The 20,182-nt window shown below is 41.4% G+C and overlaps 1 protein-coding gene across 3 annotated transcripts in view; it reads right to left on the bottom strand.

Annotated features, from left to right (window-relative positions):
* Nucleotides 1–20,182, bottom strand: part of prx (periaxin) — a 45,753-nt gene that overhangs the window by 3,886 nt on the left and 21,685 nt on the right. For 2 of the 3 annotated variants that reach the window (XM_086262315.1, XM_086262316.1), the window contains exons 4-8: nt 19,141–19,266; nt 18,415–18,574; nt 16,741–16,934; nt 16,355–16,590; nt 598–16,154 (exon numbers count right to left, since the gene is read on the bottom strand). In XM_086262315.1, coding sequence (XP_086118441.1) covers nt 598–16,154; nt 16,355–16,590; nt 16,741–16,934; nt 18,415–18,574; nt 19,141–19,170 — 16,177 coding nt within the window. In that variant the 5' untranslated portion in view covers nt 19,171–19,266. The remainder of the gene's footprint in view (nt 1–597; nt 16,155–16,354; nt 16,591–16,740; nt 16,935–18,414; nt 18,575–19,140; nt 19,267–20,182) is intronic. The other variant, XM_086262317.1, reaches the window with a different exon arrangement.

Here is a 20,182-nt window from a genome sequence, read left to right as displayed (position 1 = left end):
ATCTCAGTTGTTCTCCTGGCTGAAGTTTGGTCCTTTTACAGCATCCTGCCATGTGATTACATTTGTTCCTGACCACCGAGAACACTCATGTTAACTTTTATTGAGTGGAAAAAAAGTTAGCTTGTTTATATTATGCTAACATAGCTGTGTCGCTAGCGGTCACGTAGCACATCATTATATACCAGCTAACCCAACTTCAGTAACCCTACAAACGTCACTGCTGTTTAGTTTTCTGTCTTCATTAATGCTGGAAGTGATAGCAGAGCTGTACGTTTTAATTTGTTTCCAAAACCCCGCAGTCAGGACATGCTATATTGTATTTAGATAGAAGCTAGCGAGCTAACTCCTGCTAACTTCTAACTCCGTTAGATGTCATAAATTCCGTTTTCATGGATGCCTGGATGTTAAACTCAATTGTTACACCTGGTAGAGCAGAACGCTGATCATTTTATTAAAGATGAAAGACTTTAGACAGTTTTTCAACTCTCAGTAATGCCATAGTGATCGTTTGATATATGGACCTGCAGCGGAGTTTAGACCCAGACACGGCTAGTGACGTCAGACTGAACAATCGGATAGCATCTCCTTTAGCCTTACCTGTGGCATGTGGCTTCAAGGTGACCTTTGGGACCTTAAACCATGAGGAAGACTCTCTCTCTTCTGATTCCCTGCTTTTGCTCTCCACCTTGCTCCAAGCTTGAAACTTTGTTGAGGTGAACTCTGTGGCAAAACCAGAAGGGGACTCTGAGCTGTCCCTGTCCAGCATTTCTGTTCTGGCACGAGAAGACACCAAATCCTTCAAAGGCTCCTCAGTGAAACCCCCTGGTAACATTGTGCTTGATTGTACTTCTTCTGGTGATGAATGCTTTCCCAGTTCCCCACTTGTTTCCATGTCTGCTCCTCTTGCACCCGTCTTCCCATATAGACTGGTGAACTCCACCTTTGGGAGTTTGATTTTACCACTGAATGCCACCTTCTCTTCCTTGGAGCCCTTGTGAGGGCTTTCACCATTGAGACTTGAACTTGAACCTTCTCTTTTGACAGTGTCACCACCAAATGATGCAGATTTGCCAGACGAAAACGACACTTTAGGCATCTTTATTCTTCCCCCCTTTGACTTTTCTTCTTCTGCCCCTTCTTTTTCTGCACTTGCAGCAGCTGACTTTTCTTTGGACTTTCCAAAGCTTGGCTTCTTTTTGATTTTGGGCATCTTCACTTTGACAGTCTCTGTCTCAGCCTCAGCCATTGCTTCCCCTTTTAAGGGACTTGTGCTTGTAGCAGGCTTATTTGTTGGAGGAGTGTCTACCAAGACAAAAACCGCTTTCTTTACTTTAGGCATTTTAGGGCCCTCATACTGAATTTCTGGCCCATGGACATTCACACTTTCCTCTGGTGAGGATAGGGAGGGTAATGGGACGCCAAACTTAGGGATTTTGATTTTCTTGCCTTTTTCTGTTTTGCTGTTATCTCCATCTTGAGATGAGCCAATATCAAACTCTATGTCTGGTATTTTGGGGACTCTGATTCCTGCATGTGGAGATGAGGAGCCACCCTCTCCTTTCACTTCTGTTTTTAGACTTACACTTGGTAATGTAACTTCTGGTACTGGATGGTTAACACGATTTTTGTCATCTTTATGACCATTCTGGGTTTCAACTTCAAAATACTCAAATCTTTCTCCACCGTTTTTCTTTTTTGGCATTCCAATCTTGAATTTTGTTCCTTTGACTTTAGGCCCTTTTACTTTGCTGCTGGTTTCTGTAGTGACATCTAAGTCAGGTAGATCAACTTTTTTCCTGTCCTTTTTGCCCTCCCCTTTGTGAAGTCCAGTATCAAGTTCTAAGCCTCCTTTTGGACCTTTGATATCTATTGTCGGGACTTTTAATTTTAGGCCTTTGTGCTCACCCTCAAAATGCAAATCAGCTTCTCCAAGAGCCCCAGTGTCCAGGTCAGCCTTACCACTTGGTAAGTTAATCTCTGCTTCAGTGGTTTTAGCCATTGGCAGTAGTATTTCTCCCTCTGGAACTTTAATATCAGAACTGGTTACTTTCATCTCTACAACAGATACCTCACTACCTTTACTTTTGCCTTTCGGGAGTGAAATATCAACTTTTGGCATCTTGATATCTGGCAGTTTGATGATTCCTCCCTCTGTCTCCATTTTCTCTGCTGGTGTATCAATGTTTACTTTTCCCTTGGGAAGTGATATGCCCACATTTGGCATCTTGAACTCTCCTCTATCTCCCCTGATATCTGCCTCAGGACCTTGCACTGAAGGTTTTCCTTTAGGAAGAGAAATGTCAACTTTTGGCATCCTGAATATTCCTCCCTCACCCTTAATTGTAGCGTTGGCACCTTCAGTCTCTCCCGTTGGAAGTGAAATATTGACTGAAGGCACTGTCATATGTGGCATTTTGCTGCCATCTCCCTCAATTTCAATCTCTCCTTTAATTTTGCCAGCTTTTCCTTTGGGTAGAGAGACGTTAAAACCTGGCATTTTGACCTGAGGCATTCTGATCCCCCCCCCTGCACCTCCTTCCAGCTCGATCTCTGCACCTTCTGTTTTTCCTTTAGGTAGTGAAATATCAACTGAAGGCATATTGATGTGGGGCATCTTGAATTTTCCAGCTTCTCCTTTGATCTCCACATCTCGAACTCCTGGACTTTCAACTTTTCTTTTAGGTAGAGAAACATCAACATTCATTTCGATATCTGCACCTTCAATCTTTCCCTTGGGTGCTGAAATATCAACTGAAGGCATTTTCATTTGTGGTGTTTTGAATTTCGCTCTTTCATTTCCTTCTGTTTCAGTCTCTGCATCTCCAGTCTTTCCGCTGGGCAGTGAAATATCAACAGAGGGCATGCTTAGATGTGGTATCTTAAATTTCCCACCTTCCCCCTTTAACTCCACTTCTGGACCTTCAATCTGTCCTTTGGTTAGAGAGATATCAACATCTGGCTTTTTCCAGTGAGGCATCTTAAAATTTCCTTTGCCATGTCCTTCTACTTCAACATCTGGACCTCCAATCTTCCCTTTGGGCAATGAAATATCAACAGAAGGCATGCTTAGATGTGGCATCTTGAATTTTCCACCTTCTCCTTGAATCTCTATCTCTGGACCTTCAATATGACCTTTAGGCAGAGAAACATCAGCATTGGGCATTTTCAGATAAGGTGTTTTGACTTTTGCTTCTCCTTGTCCATCCACTTCTATTTCTGCCTCAGTATCTTTGAGTTTTCCTTTAGGAAGCGATATGTCAATGTTGGGCATTTTTATGTGAGGCATTTTTAACTTTCCCTCTGTAGTCTCCTTCATTTCTAAATCTGGTGAATCAGTCTTTGCTTTTGGAAGTGAAATATCAAGTGCAGGCATATTAAAATGAGGCCTTTTGAATTTTCCGTCACCCCCTTTTAGCTCCAGGTCTGGTCCTTCAATCTTTGGAGACTTTCCTCTGGGCAAGGACACATCAAGGTCTAATTTGGGGAGAGAAACATCAATCGTTGGCATTTTGGGAATTTTAAGGTTTCCCTCATAACCTCTTATATCAGCCTCTGTAACATCAACTTCTGCTTTTGGGAGAAGAACCTCAGTCTCTGGTGTTTTAGCTGCTGGTAACGAGAGCTCAACAGAAGGCATCTTGACCTTGGTTTTAGCTTCAAGGTCACCACTTGGCTTACCTAGGTCTTTTTCCTTAGAGACAAAGCCTGGGATAGAAAACTTTGGCAGTTTTAAAGAGACGTCAGGTGCATGGAAGCCACCTTTTGCCTCTACATCTGCATCCAGTTTTGCTTCAACTTTTTCCTCTGGGAGTTCACTTTTGGGTGATGATATTTTTAACTTGGGAAATTTCATTTTGTATTTTGACATGTCATCTGAGTTGTCAACATTGATATCTGGTTGATGAATGTCAATTTTTCCCCTTTTCCCTTTAACATCAACATCAGGACAAGAGACTGATACATCTGCAGCCTTCTTGGACATGCCAAATGAGGGCAGTTTGATTTTAGGTTTTTTCACCTTGACTTTTCCACCTCCATCAAACTCCACCGACGGTGCTCTGATCTCTCCTTCTACATGTGGTGAACTGAGTGAAGTATCTCCCTTAGGTACTGGTATTTCCAAGTTACAGCTCTTTGTCTTTCCCCCAAACCTAGGAAGAGTGAAACTAGGTACTTTGAGGAAAACAGGTAGATCAAAGCTGCCCCCTGAAGAAGGCCTCCCTCCTTCTGCTTTCAGAAGTTCTACTTCCACATCATCACCTTTGGGTTTTGTAAGGCCAAAATTGAGATCCATCTTTGGAGCTGAGATGTCAACTGTTGGTAGTTTTACTGTGGGAAGTTTTAGGGATGCACCTGGACCTTCTAGACCACCTGTCTCTATATCTTCATTCTTAACTTCCAATTTGGCAGGATTAAGGCCTCCTGTAAGACCAGACATCTCCAAATCTCCAGATGCATCAGGACTTAGAGTATCAACTTTGAAGCCTTTAGCTTTTACACCAGAGGGCAGGCTGAGGTCAAGGTCAAATTTGGGCAGATTTATGTCAAGACTTGGCATATGGAATCCACCTCCTTTTTTATCAACTTCAACCTTCGGGATATCAAACCTTCCTTTTTCAGAGAGTCCTTCAATATTGATATCTCCCTCTACTGTACCCTCTGGAACTGTAACCTTTTCTCCCTTCACGTTGGGTCCTTCCACTTTGATATCACCTTCTGGGAAGTTCATCTTTGGAAGTGAAATATCAACTTTGGGCATTGTGAATTTGCGTCCTTTATTGCCAGGACCTTCGATGTTGAGGTCAACTTCAGCTTTTCCTTCAGGTAGTAAAATCTCAAACCCTGGATGTGCACCTTCTATGTTGAATTGAGGTCCCGTTGCTTTGATTTTAGGAAGAGAGACAGATGGCATATGAAACCTTCCACCCTTTTCAGCGTGCCCGTCAATTTCTCCGTGTGCTTTTGCTTTAGGGAGTGAAATATCAATTTCGGGTATCTCAGTTGTCCCACCTTTAGTATCATGGCCCTTTATTTTTACACCACCTTCTGGGAGACTGAGTTTAGGCAAAGAAACATCAAATTTTGGCATTTTGAATTTGCCCCCTTTCATCTCAGGGCCTTCGATATTTATGTCACCCTCAACCTTTCCTTTAGGAAGTGAAACATCAACAGATGGAATTTTGATGTTCCCTCCCTTGACATCAGGACCCTCAAGAGTGACATCAACATCTGGAGACTTCATTTTGGGTAGTGAGAGATCCAATGATGGCATGTCGACAGTGGGCAATTTAAATTTCCCCCCTTTAATATCTGGACCTTGGAGGCTTATATCTACCTCTGGAGACTTGATTTTAGGGAGTGACATATCACCTCTGACTTCAGGCCCTTGGATATCAACATCAAGTCCCTTTGCTTTGATTTTAGGAAGAGAAATATCAACTGAAGGCATGTGAAACTTGCCACCTTTACCAGTTTTTCCTTCAATGTTAATATCCACATCTGCTTTTCCCTTTGGAAGAGAGATATCAGCAGTGGGCATTTGAAGTTTCCCTTTGAAATCTGGTCCTTCAACATCGACTCCAGCCTTTGGGAGACTGACTTTAGGCAAAGAAACATCAAATTTTGGCATTTTGAATTTGCCCCCTTTCATGTCAGGGCCTTCGATATTTATGTCACCCTCAACCTTTCCTTTAGGAAGTGAAACATCAACAGATGGAATTTTGATGTTCCATCCCTTGACATCAGGACCCTCAAGAGTGACATCAACATCTGGAGACTTCATTTTGGGTAGTGAGAGATCCAATGATGGCATGTCGACAGTGGGCAATTTAAATTTCCCCCCTTTAATATCTGGACCTTGGAGGCTTATATCTACCTCTGGAGACTTGATTTTAGGGAGTGACATATCACCTCTGACTTCAGGCCCTTGGATATCAACATCAAGTCCCTTTGCTTTGATTTTAGGAAGAGAAATATCAACTGAAGGCATGTGAAACTTGCCACCTTTACCAGTTTTTCCTTCAATGTCAATATCCACATCTGCTTTTCCCTTTGGAAGAGAGATATCAGCAGTGGGCATTTGAAGTTTCCCTTTGAAATCTGGTCCTTCAACATCGACTCCAGCCTTTGGGAGACTGACTTTAGGCAAAGAAACATCAAATTTTGGCATTTTGAATTTGCCCCCTTTCATCTCGGGCCCTTCAATATTTATGTCACCCTCAACCTTTCCTTTAGGAAGTGAAACATCAACAGATGGAATTTTGATGTTCCCTCCCTTGACATCAGGACCCTCAAGAGTGACATCAACATCTGGAGACTTCATTTTGGGTAGTGAGAGATCCAATGATGGCATGTCGACAGTGGGCAATTTAAATTTCCCCCCTTTAATATCTGGACCTTGGAGGCTTATATCTACCTCTGGAGACTTGATTTTAGGGAGTGACATATCACCTCTGACTTCAGGCCCTTGGATATCAACATCAAGTCCCTTTGCTTTGATTTTAGGAAGAGAAATATCAACTGAAGGCATGTGAAACTTGCCACCTTTACCAGTTTTTCCTTCAATGTCAATATCCACATCTGCTTTTCCCTTTGGAAGAGAGATATCAGCAGTGGGCATTTGAAGTTTCCCTTTGAAATCTGGTCCTTCAACATCGACTCCAGCCTTTGGGAGACTGACTTTAGGCAAAGAAACATCAAATTTTGGCATTTTGAATTTGCCCCCTTTCATCTCAGGCCCTTCGATATTTATGTCACCCTCAACCTTTCCTTTAGGAAGTGAAACATCAACAGATGGAATTTTGATGTTCCCTCCCTTGACATCAGGACCCTCAAGAGTGACATCTACATCTGGAGACTTCATTTTGGGTAGTGAGAGATCCAATGATGGCATGTCGACAGTGGGCAATTTAAATTTCCCCCCTTTAATATCTGGACCTTGGAGGTTGATATCTACCTCTGGAGACTTGATTTTAGGGAGTGACATATCACCTTTGACTTCAGGTCCTTGGATATCAACATCAAGTCCCTTTGCTTTGATTTTAGGAAGAGAAATATCAACTGAAGGCATGTGAAACTTGCCACCTTTACCAGTTTTTCCTTCAATGTCAATATCCACATCGGCTTTTCCCTTTGGAAGAGAGATATCAGCAGTGGGCATTTGAAGTTTCCCTTTGAAATCTGGTCCTTCAACATCGACTCCAGCCTTTGGGAGACTGACTTTAGGCAAAGAAACATCAAATTTTGGCATTTTGAATTTGCCCCCTTTCATCTCAGGGCCTTCGATATTTATGTCACCCTCAACCTTTCCTTTAGGAAGTGAAACATCAACAGATGGAATTTTGATGTTCCCTCCCTTGACATCAGGACCCTCAAGAGTGACATCTACATCTGGAGACTTCATTTTGGGTAGTGAGAGATCCAATGATGGCATGTCGACAGTGGGCAATTTAAATTTCCCCCCTTTAATATCTGGACCTTGGAGGTTGATATCTACCTCTGGAGACTTGATTTTAGGGAGTGACATATCACCTTTGACTTCAGGTCCTTGGATATCAACATCAAGTCCCTTTGCTTTGATTTTAGGAAGAGAAATATCAACTGAAGGCATGTGAAACTTGCCACCTTTACCAGTTTTTCCTTCAATGTCAATATCCACATCTGCTTTTCCCTTTGGAAGAGAGATATCAGCAGTGGGCATTTGAAGTTTCCCTTTGAAATCTGGTCCTTCAACATCGACTCCAGCCTTTGGGAGACTGACTTTAGGCAAAGAAACATCAAATTTTGGCATTTTGAATTTGCCCCCTTTCATGTCAGGGCCTTCGATATTTATGTCACCCTCAACCTTTCCTTTAGGAAGTGAAACATCAACAGATGGAATTTTGATGTTCCCTCCCTTGACATCAGGACCCTCAAGAGTGACATCAACATCTGGAGACTTCATTTTGGGTAGTGAGAGATCCAATGATGGCATGTCGACAGTGGGCAATTTAAATTTCCCCCCTTTAATATCTGGACCTTGGAGGCTTATATCTACCTCTGGAGACTTGATTTTAGGGAGTGACATATCACCTCTGACTTCAGGCCCTTGGATATCAACATCAAGTCCCTTTGCTTTGATTTTAGGAAGAGAAATATCAACTGAAGGCATGTGAAACTTGCCACCTTTACCAGTTTTTCCTTCAATGTCAATATCCACATCTGCTTTTCCCTTTGGAAGAGAGATATCAGCAGTGGGCATTTGAAGTTTCCCTTTGAAATCTGGTCCTTCAACATCGACTCCAGCCTTTGGGAGACTGACTTTAGGCAAAGAAACATCAAATTTTGGCATTTTGAATTTGCCCCCTTTCATGTCAGGGCCTTCGATATTTATGTCACCCTCAACCTTTCCTTTAGGAAGTGAAACATCAACAGATGGAATTTTGATGTTCCCTCCCTTGACATCAGGACCCTCAAGAGTGACATCAACATCTGGAGACTTCATTTTGGGTAGTGAGAGATCCAATGATGGCATGTCGACAGTGGGCAATTTAAATTTCCCCCCTTTAATATCTGGACCTTGGAGGCTTATATCTACCTCTGGAGACTTGATTTTAGGGAGTGACATATCACCTCTGACTTCAGGCCCTTGGATATCAACATCAAGTCCCTTTGCTTTGATTTTAGGAAGAGAAATATCAACTGAAGGCATGTGAAACTTGCCACCTTTACCAGTTTTTCCTTCAATGTCAATATCCACATCTGCTTTTCCCTTTGGAAGAGAGATATCAGCAGTGGGCATTTGAAGTTTCCCTTTGAAATCTGGTCCTTCAACATCGACTCCAGCCTTTGGGAGACTGACTTTAGGCAAAGAAACATCAAATTTTGGCATTTTGAATTTGCCCCCTTTCATCTCAGGCCCTTCGATATTTATGTCACCCTCAACCTTTCCTTTAGGAAGTGAAACATCAACAGATGGAATTTTGATGTTCCCTCCCTTGACATCAGGACCCTCAAGAGTGACATCTACATCTGGAGACTTCATTTTGGGTAGTGAGAGATCCAATGATGGCATGTCGACAGTGGGCAATTTAAATTTCCCCCCTTTAATATCTGGACCTTGGAGGTTGATATCTACCTCTGGAGACTTGATTTTAGGGAGTGACATATCACCTTTGACTTCAGGTCCTTGGATATCAACATCAAGTCCCTTTGCTTTGATTTTAGGAAGAGAAATATCAACTGAAGGCATGTGAAACTTGCCACCTTTACCAGTTTTTCCTTCAATGTCAATATCCACATCTGCTTTTCCCTTTGGAAGAGAGATATCAGCAGTGGGCATTTGAAGTTTCCCTTTGAAATCTGGTCCTTCAACATCGACTCCAGCCTTTGGGAGACTGACTTTAGGCAAAGAAACATCAAATTTTGGCATTTTGAATTTGCCCCCTTTCATGTCAGGGCCTTCGATATTTATGTCACCCTCAACCTTTCCTTTAGGAAGTGAAACATCAACAGATGGAATTTTGATCTTCCCTCCCTTGACATCAGGACCCTCAAGAGTGACATCTACATCTGGAGATTTCATTTTGGGTAGCGAAACATCAAGGGATGGTATATTTAGCTTCCCACCTTCAACCTGAGGGCCTTCGACATTAATTTCAGGTCCCTTGGCTTTGATTTTAGGAAAAGACAGGTCAATAGATGGCATGTGGAACTTTCCACCTTTTCCAATATCTCCTTCAATTTTTCCTTTTGCTTTTCCTTTGGGGAGTGAAATATCGATGTCTGGCATCTCAATCTTTCCAGTTTTAATGTCAGGACCTTTTATTTTGACACCACCTTCTGGAAGACTCTCTTTTGGTAAAGAAATATCAAATTTTGGCATTTTAAACTTGTCACCCTTCACTTCAGGGCCCTCAACATCAAGGCTGCCCTCAACCTTTCCTTTAGGAAGTGAAACATCAACAGATGGAATTTTGATGTTCCCTCCCTTGACATCAGGACCCTCAAGAGTGACATCAACATCTGGAGACTTCATTTTGGGTAGTGAGAGATCCAATGATGGCATGTTGACAGTGGGCAATTTAAATTTCCCCCCTTTAATATCTGGACCTTGGAGGTTGATATCTACCTCTGGAGACTTGATTTTAGGGAGTGACATATCACCTCTGACTTCAGGCCCTTGGATATCAACATCAAGTCCCTTTGCTTTGATTTTAGGAAGAGAAATATCAGCTGAAGGCATGTGAAACTTGCCACCTTTACCAGTTTTTCCTTCAATGTCAATATCCACATCGGCTTTTCCCTTTGGAAGAGAGATATCAGCAGTGGGCATTTGAAGTTTCCCTTTGAAATCTGGTCCTTCAACATCGACTCCAGCCTTTGGGAGACTGACTTTAGGCAAAGAAACATCAAATTTTGGCATTTTGAATTTGCCCCCTTTCATCTCAGGGCCTTCGATATTTATGTCACCCTCAACCTTTCCTTTAGGAAGTGAAACATCAACAGATGGAATTTTGATGTTCCCTCCCTTGACATCAGGACCCTCAAGAGTGACATCAACATCTGGAGACTTCATTTTGGGTAGTGAGAGATCCAATGATGGCATGTCGACAGTGGGCAATTTAAATTTCCCCCCTTTAATATCTGGACCTTGGAGGCTGATATCTACCTCTGGAGACTTGATTTTAGGGAGTGACATATCACCTCTGACTTCAGGTCCTTGGATATCAACATCAAGTCCCTTTGCTTTGATTTTAGGAAGAGAAATATCAACTGAAGGCATGTGAAACTTGCCACCTTTACCAGTTTTTCCTTCAATGTCAATATCAACATCTGCTTTTCCCTTTGGAAGAGAGATATCAGCAGTGGGCATTTGAAGTTTCCCTTTGAAATCTGGTCCTTCAACATCGACTCCAGCCTTTGGGAGACTGACTTTAGGCAAAGAAACATCAAATTTTGGCATTTTGAATTTGCCCCCTTTCATGTCAGGGCCTTCGATATTTATGTCACCCTCAACCTTTCCTTTAGGAAGTGAAACATCAACAGATGGAATTTTGATGTTCCCTCCCTTGACATCAGGACCCTCAAGAGTGACATCTACATCTGGAGATTTCATTTTGGGTAGCGAAACATCAAGGGATGGTATATTTAGCTTCCCACCTTCAACCTGAGGGCCTTCAACATTAACTTCAGGACCTTTGGCTTTGATTTTAGGAAAAGACAGGTCAATAGATGGCATGTGGAACTTTCCACCTTTTCCAATATCTCCTTCAATTTTTCCTTTTGCTTTTCCTTTGGGGAGTGAAATATCGATGTCTGGCATCTCAATCTTTCCAGTTTTAATGTCAGGACCTTTTATTTTGACACCACCTTCTGGAAGACTCTCTTTTGGTAAAGAAATATCACATTTTGGCATTTTAAACTTGTCACCCTTCACTTCAGGGCCCTCAACATCAAGGCTGCCCTCAACCTTTCCTTTAGGAAGTGAAACATCAACAGATGGAATTTTGATGTTCCCTCCCTTGACATCAGGACCCTCAAGAGTGACATCAACTTCTGGAGACTTCATTTTGGGTAGTGAGAGATCCAATGATGGCATGTCGACAGTGGGCAATTTAAATTTCCCCCCTTTAATATCTGGACCTTGGAGGTTGATATCTACCTCTGGAGACTTGATTTTAGGGAGTGACATATCACCTCTGACTTCAGGCCCTTGGATATCAACATCAAGTCCCTTTGCTTTGATTTTAGGAAGAGAAATATCAACTGAAGGCATGTGAAACTTGCCACCTTTCCCAGTTTTTCCTTCAATGTCAATATCCACATCTGCTTTTCCCTTTGGAAGAGAAATATCAGCAGTGGGCATTTGAAGTTTCCCTTTGAAATCTGGTCCTTCAACATCGACTCCAGCCTTTGGGAGACTGACTTTAGGCAAAGAAACATCAAATTTTGGCATTTTGAATTTGCCCCCTTTCATGTCAGGCCCTTCGATATTTATGTCACCCTCAACCTTTCCTTTAGGGAGTGAAACATCAACAGATGGAATTTTGATCTTCCCTCCCTTGACGTCAGGACCCTCAAGAGTGACATCTACATCTGGAGATTTCATTTTGGGTAGCGAAACATCAAGGGATGGTATATTTAGCTTCCCACCTTCAACCTGAGGGCCTTCAACATTAACTTCAGGACCTTTGGCTTTGATTTTAGGAAAAGACAGGTCAATAGATGGCATGTGGAACTTTCCGCCTTTTCCAATATCTCCTTCAATTTTTCCTTTTGCTTTTCCTTTGGGGAGTGAAATATCGATGTCTGGCATCTCAATCTTTCCAGTTTTAATGTCAGGACCTTTTATTTTGACACCACCTTCTGGAAGACTCTCTTTTGGTAAAGAAATATCAAATTTTGGCATTTTAAACTTGTCACCCTTCACTTCAGGGCCCTCAACATCAAGGCTGCCCTCAACCTTTCCTTTAGGAAGTGAAACATCAACAGATGGAATTTTGATGTTCCCTCCCTTGACATCAGGACCCTCAAGATTAATATCTACATCTGGAGACTTCATTTTGGGTAGTGAGAGATCCAATGATGGCATGTCGACAGTGGGCAATTTAAATCTCCCCCCTTTAATATCTGGACCTTGGAGGCTGATATCTACCTCAGGAGACTTGATTTTAGGGAGTGACATATCACCTTTGACTTCAGGTCCTTGGATATCAACATCAAGTCCTGTTGCTTTGATTTTAGGAAGAGAAATATCAACTGAAGGCATGTGAAACTTGCCACCTTTACCAGTTTTTCCTTCAATGTCAATATCCACATCTGCTTTTCCCTTTGGAAGAGAGATATCAGCAGTGGGCATTTGAAGTTTCCCTTTGAAATCTGGTCCTTCAACATCGACTCCAGCCTTTGGGAGACTGACTTTAGGCAAAGAAACATCAAATTTTGGCATTTTGAATTTGCCCCCTTTCATCTCAGGCCCTTCGATATTTATGTCACCCTCAACCTTTCCTTTAGGAAGTGAAACATCAACAGATGGAATTTTGATGTTCCCTCCCTTGACATCAGGACCCTCAAGAGTGACATCAACATCTGGAGACTTCATTTTGGGTAGTGAAAGATCCAATGATGGCATGTCGACAGTGGGCAATTTAAATTTCCCCCCTTTAATATCTGGACCTTGGAGGTTGATATCTACCTCTGGAGACTTGATTTTAGGGAGTGACATATCACCTCTGACTTCAGGCCCTTGGATATCAACATCAAGTCCCTTTGCTTTGATTTTAGGAAGAGAAATATCAACTGAAGGCATGTGAAACTTGCCACCTTTCCCAGTTTTTCCTTCAATGTCAATATCAACATCTGCTTTTCCCTTTGGAAGAGAGATATCAGCAGTGGGCATTTGAAGTTTCCCTTTGAAATCTGGTCCTTCAACATCGACTCCAGCCTTTGGGAGACTGACTTTAGGCAAAGAAACATCAAATTTTGGCATTTTGAATTTGCCCCCTTTCATGTCAGGGCCTTCGATATTTATGTCACCCTCAACCTTTCCTTTAGGAAGTGAAACATCAACAGATGGAATTTTGATGTTCCCTCCCTTGACATCAGGACCCTCAAGCGCGACATCTACATCCTGAGATTTTATATTAGGTGTAGAAAGATCTATGGATGGCATGTTTGGTTTTCCACCTCTGACTTGAGGACCTTCAGTATCTATATCTGGTCTTTTAGATTTTATTTTAGGGAGAGAGATGTTAATAGAGGGCATGTTGAACTTGTTGCCTTTGCCAGTGTGCCCTTCAATTTCCCCCCCTACTTTTCCTTTGGGGAGTGATATGTCAATATCTGGCATTTCAATCTTTCTTCCCTTTGTTTCAGGTCCTTTTAATTTGACATCACCCTCAGGAAAATTTACCTTTGGTAAAGAAATGTCAAATTTTGGCAGTGTTATCTTTCCTCCTCTACCTTCAGGCCCTTCAGTGTTTATGTCAATGCCAGTGTCAACTTCTCCCTCTTCTTTACCTTTTGGAAGTGAAATATCAACAGTCGGCATTTTTACAACAGGAAGATCAATGTCAACAGATGGCAAATTGAATTTGCCTCCTTTCCCATTACCTTCAAAGGTAATTTCTGGTCCTTCAACATTTATATCACCTTGCTTTGATTTAATTTGAGGTAGAGAAACATCAACTGAAGGGATTTGAAAAGGTTCTCCTTTACTTTTTACTTGTATGTCACCCTCTGCTTTTCCTTTTGCTTTTCCCTTTGGAGGAGAGATGTCAAGAGAAGGTCCTTCTAGGACAAGATTTCCCTCAGGCATCTTCATCTTTGGTAGTGAGACATCCAAAGAAGGCATCTGGAATTTTCTTCCTTTGACTTCAGGGCTCTCAATCTTTACCTCTCCCTCTGGTGATTTCATTACAGGAAGAGCGAAGTCAAGTGATGGGACGTTGAACTTTGCTCCTCCTTTTGCTTTAGATTCAATATCAAATTCCCCTTCTTTGGTGGGCACCTTTGGAAGTGAGATATCAAAAGTTGGGAGCTGGAACTTGCTACCCCCACTGCCACTGAGCTCCACATTGGCCTCAATGTTTGGCTTGGATAGTGAAAAGTCAACACCTGGAAGTTCTGGTCCTTCAAGTTTGACATCAGGGTCAGGTAGCTTTATTTTTGGAGGAGAAATGTCTACAGTGGGCATGGTGAGTTTGCCTCCTTTTACTTCACTCCCTTCTAAAACAACCTCTTTTTCAGATGGCTTCAGTTTTGGTAGGGATATATTACATGAAGGCATTTTAAAATTGCTTCCTTTTCCATCAGTTTCAGCCCCTCCCTTGTCTTTTGACAGAGAAACATCTATTGATGGCAGTTCAATTTTCCCTCCTTTGATATCAGAACCATGTAAATTAGCCTCAGTTTCAGATGTTCCCATCTTAGGGAGTCTGACATCAAGTGAAGGCATTTTGAATCGTCCTTTAGCAGAGGGAGCCTCCATTTCAATTTTGCCCTTTGCCCTTCCCTTTTCAAGAGAAATATCAACAGAGGGTATCTGCATTTCACTTGGTGGTAAATGAAAATTTCCTTCCCCTTCAACATCAGTCACTCCTGCTTTGCCTTTGGGAAGGATCAGGTCCACTTTGGGTAACTTGAATTCCCCTTCCACACCTTGTCCCCTTATGTTTACTTCTCCTGGTTGAGAAATGTCAAAATCAGGCATTTTGAATTTTCCATCACCACCAACATAGTAGTCCATATGGACATCTCCACTGTCTGATTGGACCTTTGGGAGTGAGAGCTCAACAGAAGGTAGAGAGAATTTTCCTTCCACTTCTGGGCACTCAGTGTCCACCGATGATCCCATCTTAGGTAGTGAGATATCAACCTTTGGCATAGAGATCTTGGGCCCTTTAAAAGTGCCCTCGACCTCATCAGGAATTCTCCGTCCGCTGTCTAATTCCAAATCAATATCAGCTACAGAGATGTCACTGGCAGGCATGTTGATTGCAGTCTTCCTAATTCCTTCGTGATCTTTGATCAATATGTCAGTCTTTCCCTTCACTTTAGGCAAAGAAATATCAACAGAGGGAAGACCGATCTGCCCATCTCCTTTGATTTCTACCTCTGGAGGTTTTATGTCAGTATGAGGCATTTTGATGCCTCCAGCTTTTACCTTGATGTCACCATCAATTTCATCTGAATGGTGTGAGAGTCTAACTTTGGGTAGTTTCAACTTTGGCATTCTGACCTTTTTATCTCCTTTGTCTGCATCTACATGAACTTTTCCTTCAGCTGTTTCAGCTCTTCCTTTGATGTCCATTTCAGGAGCTTTGATTTTGGCCGTTCCCTTCACACTGGGCAAAGATGTCTCAGCTTTTCCTGAAGGGAGAGCAAACTCCACATCAGGTAGGCTAACTTTAGATGCTCCCTTCTCCACATCTTTATTAGCAGACAAACTGAACTCCACAGATGGCGGCTGGATGTTTACCCCCGGAGGCTTCAGCTCCACAGATCCAGTTTCCAAAGTAGAGCCTGACTTTGTGTGTTTGCTTGTAGGAAAGGTGATGCCAAACTTGTGTCCTTTTCCTTTGCTTTTCACTTTAGCTCCAGGCATTTCAGATGGGGAAATATTCACTTGTCCTTCAAACCGTCCTGTCTCCACTTTTGCTCCTTTTTGCGGGAACCTTGGAAAACAGTGTTTTAGAGAGGAAAAAAGGAAATAGGAAAGAACATTGTAATATTTCCCCAAAAGATTATATCTAATTTAAAGCACAACATTACAATAGATATAATTTAATGTTGTGCAATTTAATGTACAACAAGCATTGCATTGTAGTATTATTTGGAACTACCAAAGAGAAAGAAACAAACAAAAAAGGCCAACCTCATCCTCTTCTTTGCCTTCCTCTCAACTGCTGCTCCTCTGGCTTCCTCTACTTCAACTTTTGGACTTTTCCTTTGTTTGAATTTGGGAAGAGAAAACTCTACATCACTCATCTCCAGCCTGGGAGGTGTTCCCTCTACCACCAGCTCCTCTCTTCGCTTCTCTTTTAGCCTTTTCAGACCAAAACGTCCACCTCGTTTCTTCTGAGTCTTGAATGGTTTGGTCCCCTTCACACTCTGAAAGAAACACGTGTGACAAGAGCATCAGTCAACAACATTTAAAGACCTGCATCTATCTGTACTAGTTGATCACTCACAATATATTTTTTCAGCACAATGGCTTTCAGGATTAAAAGTGATTACAATAAATTGATAAAGCTACTTTACCATTTTGCCCATCTTGACTTTGGGACCTTTGACCTCCACACTGGGAACCTTTGGGCGCACGCTGCCATCCGCTCCAGGGATGGTTCGCTTAAGCTGGAAGCTGACCCTATATGGCTCTGCGCACTGAAGGATTTTTAAAGCGTCTTCATACCTCACATTGTCAAAGTAGACTTTGGCACTTAGCAGCTGGTCACCTTCATACAGAAAAACAGTATGAACAATATATTCATGTACATCAGTTTGTGATGTATATTTAGTATAGGATGCATTTAGTGGAAAAAGTAGAAAAAGTAAAAGTGATTTATTAAATAAAGTTTGATTAGAGACACAGTTAAGCATTTTGCAATTTTGCACAATTTTAAAAAGTTTAAATTTGTTCAGAATTGAACAGCAGAAATGAGGCTTTCTTGTCGGAAGTAAGCAAAAAACCCCAAAACAAACCAAAACGAAAAAAAAAAACAAGCAAACAGCGGCCGACACCTAAGACTGGTGGGTAAGTAAGCGACTAATGCAGAAAACAGAGATTTTTAAATGGGAAACTGTTCTTGAAGTGAGTCAGGAAGTGTGATTTTTATCGTGGTGGAAGCAAAACAGCAAAAGTAAGAGGAAATTCGTGACGATGTTTATGTGAAGCGAAATGTGAAGCGTAGTTTGGATCTTCTTTTGCTGCTGGTTCAGTCAGTATTGTTTGGAGAGAGATAAAACCTGCAGCTTCAGAATCTAGCACAAAAAGCACAGAAACACAAAGCGCCCGCCGACGCTTCAAAATCAGTGAGCAGTCGGCTTTCAGCCCCGACGGCGTGTCCGTGTCTGCGTATGTGCTGTCGGGTGAAAAGGCGACATCTCACTGATTCAGATGCGTTGGGTTGTGTTTGTGTTTACGTCTTCGTGCAGAATCCGTGTACCTGCTCTCATTTACTGTTTCAGCTGTTTGGTGGTTGTAGAAATTTTGTGAGGTTTAACCTGAGATTCTGGCGTTTCGGGCAAAATAAATTTATATTTAAAAATCGATTCAGGATTTTAATGAATCGATATCACGTTATCCAAGCCAGAATCGTTTTTAATCGATAAATCGATAATCCCCCCCCCCCCTAATGACAACGTCATCAGAATAAATGCATTTAAAAAAAAGTGGGTTAGAGTTTGTTAACTCTTTGGAAATTGCAGACTCCCTGATGAGTCAGGAAGTGTTTAATCAATATTTGAAGATTTTTACAAAAATTCTGCAAAATTCTGCAACAAAAATAGGCGTCAACTGTTGTTGGAATTTGTAGATTTCCACCTTCTGGGTCAAGACTTGTCCTATTATCTTCTATTGATATCATGTTACATTAGATTTTTTTCCCCTTTTAACTTCAACTTAATTTCACCTTAATTTTATTTGCTTTATTTGGCCCCAACTTTTTGGCTTTTTGTTTCATATTTCATTATATTACTGAAGCAATTCATGAACTCTATTTTTAAAGGTGGGATATAAACAAAGCTGATATGAAATAAAATGAGAACAGATGATGTGGAAAATGTAATATTGGGCTTTCCCCCCAAATAATAAAGTTTTCTGTGCAAACTCCTTAAAAGAAGTCTAAATATCTTTTTAATTACCTTTTAAATCTTATATAAATGTTATGTATGTTAGTAGTGCTTTCTAAATGAATCAGGTGTGCTTGCAGGCACCTTGCTGTAGACTGAGGTGTTTAGCAGCTGGAGAGTCTTTGAGGACGTCTTTTACAAAGATCCCTCGTTCTCCTCCACCAGTCACACTGTAGCCGCTGGCTCCAGCCCCTGCCTCTGTCTCCACCACAATCTCCACAGATTTAGAGGCTTCCTCCACACTCTGCGACACACAGACACCAACACAAAACTTCGGTTATCCACGAGATTCTTTTTTTGTTTTATTATTACCAATACTAGTTTAGTAATAGCAAAAATATAGTTAAACACAAAATACTAGTCATTATTTCAGTCTTTTAAAAGAAGTTAGTCAGTGCATAAATCCTGTGGTTTTGTCAGCCTGCATCACACTACTGCATCAGAATTGAATAGCAGGTCAAAGGCAAGTAAAAAATTGCTAAAATGACTTTTCGGTCTTGAATTTTAATTATTTTTGGGCTCCAATGCTGAGTAAAATTTTGCACTTGTTTGAGTAGGTGCATGTTTTACTGTACTGTTCTCAACTTTACTTCAAAGTTCATTTTATCCATGAAGCTGTCGCAGAAGAAAGGTCATTCTATTCTTAGACTACATTCACTTTTCCACAGGCTGAAAAGAGGAAGTAAAATGCAGGAAAAAGTTAACAGTTTTCTGTGTTTAGCTGTGCATCACCTGGCACATTACAGCTTTAAGCCATTGATACATAGAAAGGTAACATATTTCAGCCTGAAAAGTCAGACTTCTGCTTACTGTCTGTTCATTTGCTGGCTCAGAGTCCATCTCTGGTTGGGCCAGCTGGCAGGTCGACTCTCTCAGATGACTTCTCTTCTGGCTCAGTACCTGCTTCAGCTCGGCATGGAGCTTCTCCTTCTGCACCTGCAACAGCACAGATGACAGGGGTTGAGGTGCCATATCATGATGCAGCAAAAAAAGAAGAAAGAAAAACACCAAAGTGGATTTGTTATGCTTTTCCTTGTTTTCTTAGTTTGTTATTTATGTTTTTTGTTTTCATGTGCTTTGAACTTCAAATTCTTACTTCCAGGTTCTGTTTGTAAGTTGTCACTTGCATTCCCTTCCTCCCTGCATCCTCCGATGTGTGAAAGTTCAAATCTCTACATCTCCCGTGTCAGTTATTGTCACTCACTTCCTGATTTATTTTGGTAGTTCAACTGTGCTGGTAGATGGAAGGAGAAGCGTTTCCATCTACCTGACATCTGCCTTCATGTGTAGAAACAGTCTGTCTTTATTCTAGCCTTTGTTGTCTTTTCAGCATAAGTCTCTGTAGTCCTTTTTATAGCCTTTTGGGAACCAGCTTCATATAATCTTGGATTACACTTTATTTTTTCCCTTCCTGGACTAAAGCTATCAGCTTTGGAATAAAGCTTACCTTTTGTTTGTCAGCCAACAAACAAACATTTGTTTGTCTGTTGCTTAAACTTTGCAGTTCATGACACTCTACTGTATATCCCAAATTTTGCCTTCAGAGTGCCTTAAATCTTCAGTTTTAGACATTTTTCTCACGGCATTTTAGACCCACCACCTTTTCAAACTACTAGTTAACTTCTGGCAGCCATAATAAGAAAGCTGACTCAAAGTGTGAGGGCTTAAAATGACTTATCATGCATAGCTACTTCAGTAATGGAAAGAATAATTGTGTAAATCTTTGACATAAATATAGTTTAACAGTTTATTGTGTTACTTTCAAGCCTTTGGAAAAAATAAAGGACAAAACTGTAAAATAACTGAAAGCTAAAAGATAACTAATATTATTGTTTAATGTAATACCTGTAGA

Source organism: Aulonocara sp. 'chitande type north' Nkhata Bay, linkage group LG14, assembly GCF_057382095.1.
Source record: "Aulonocara sp. 'chitande type north' Nkhata Bay isolate Kocher_YH1m ecotype deep benthic linkage group LG14, A_spYH_male_GT1.1, whole genome shotgun sequence".
Taxonomy (NCBI): Eukaryota; Metazoa; Chordata; class Actinopteri; order Cichliformes; family Cichlidae; genus Aulonocara; species Aulonocara sp. 'chitande type north' Nkhata Bay.
The sequence above is the reverse complement of the archived record's forward strand: the minus strand, read 5'-3'. Positions and strand labels throughout refer to the sequence as shown.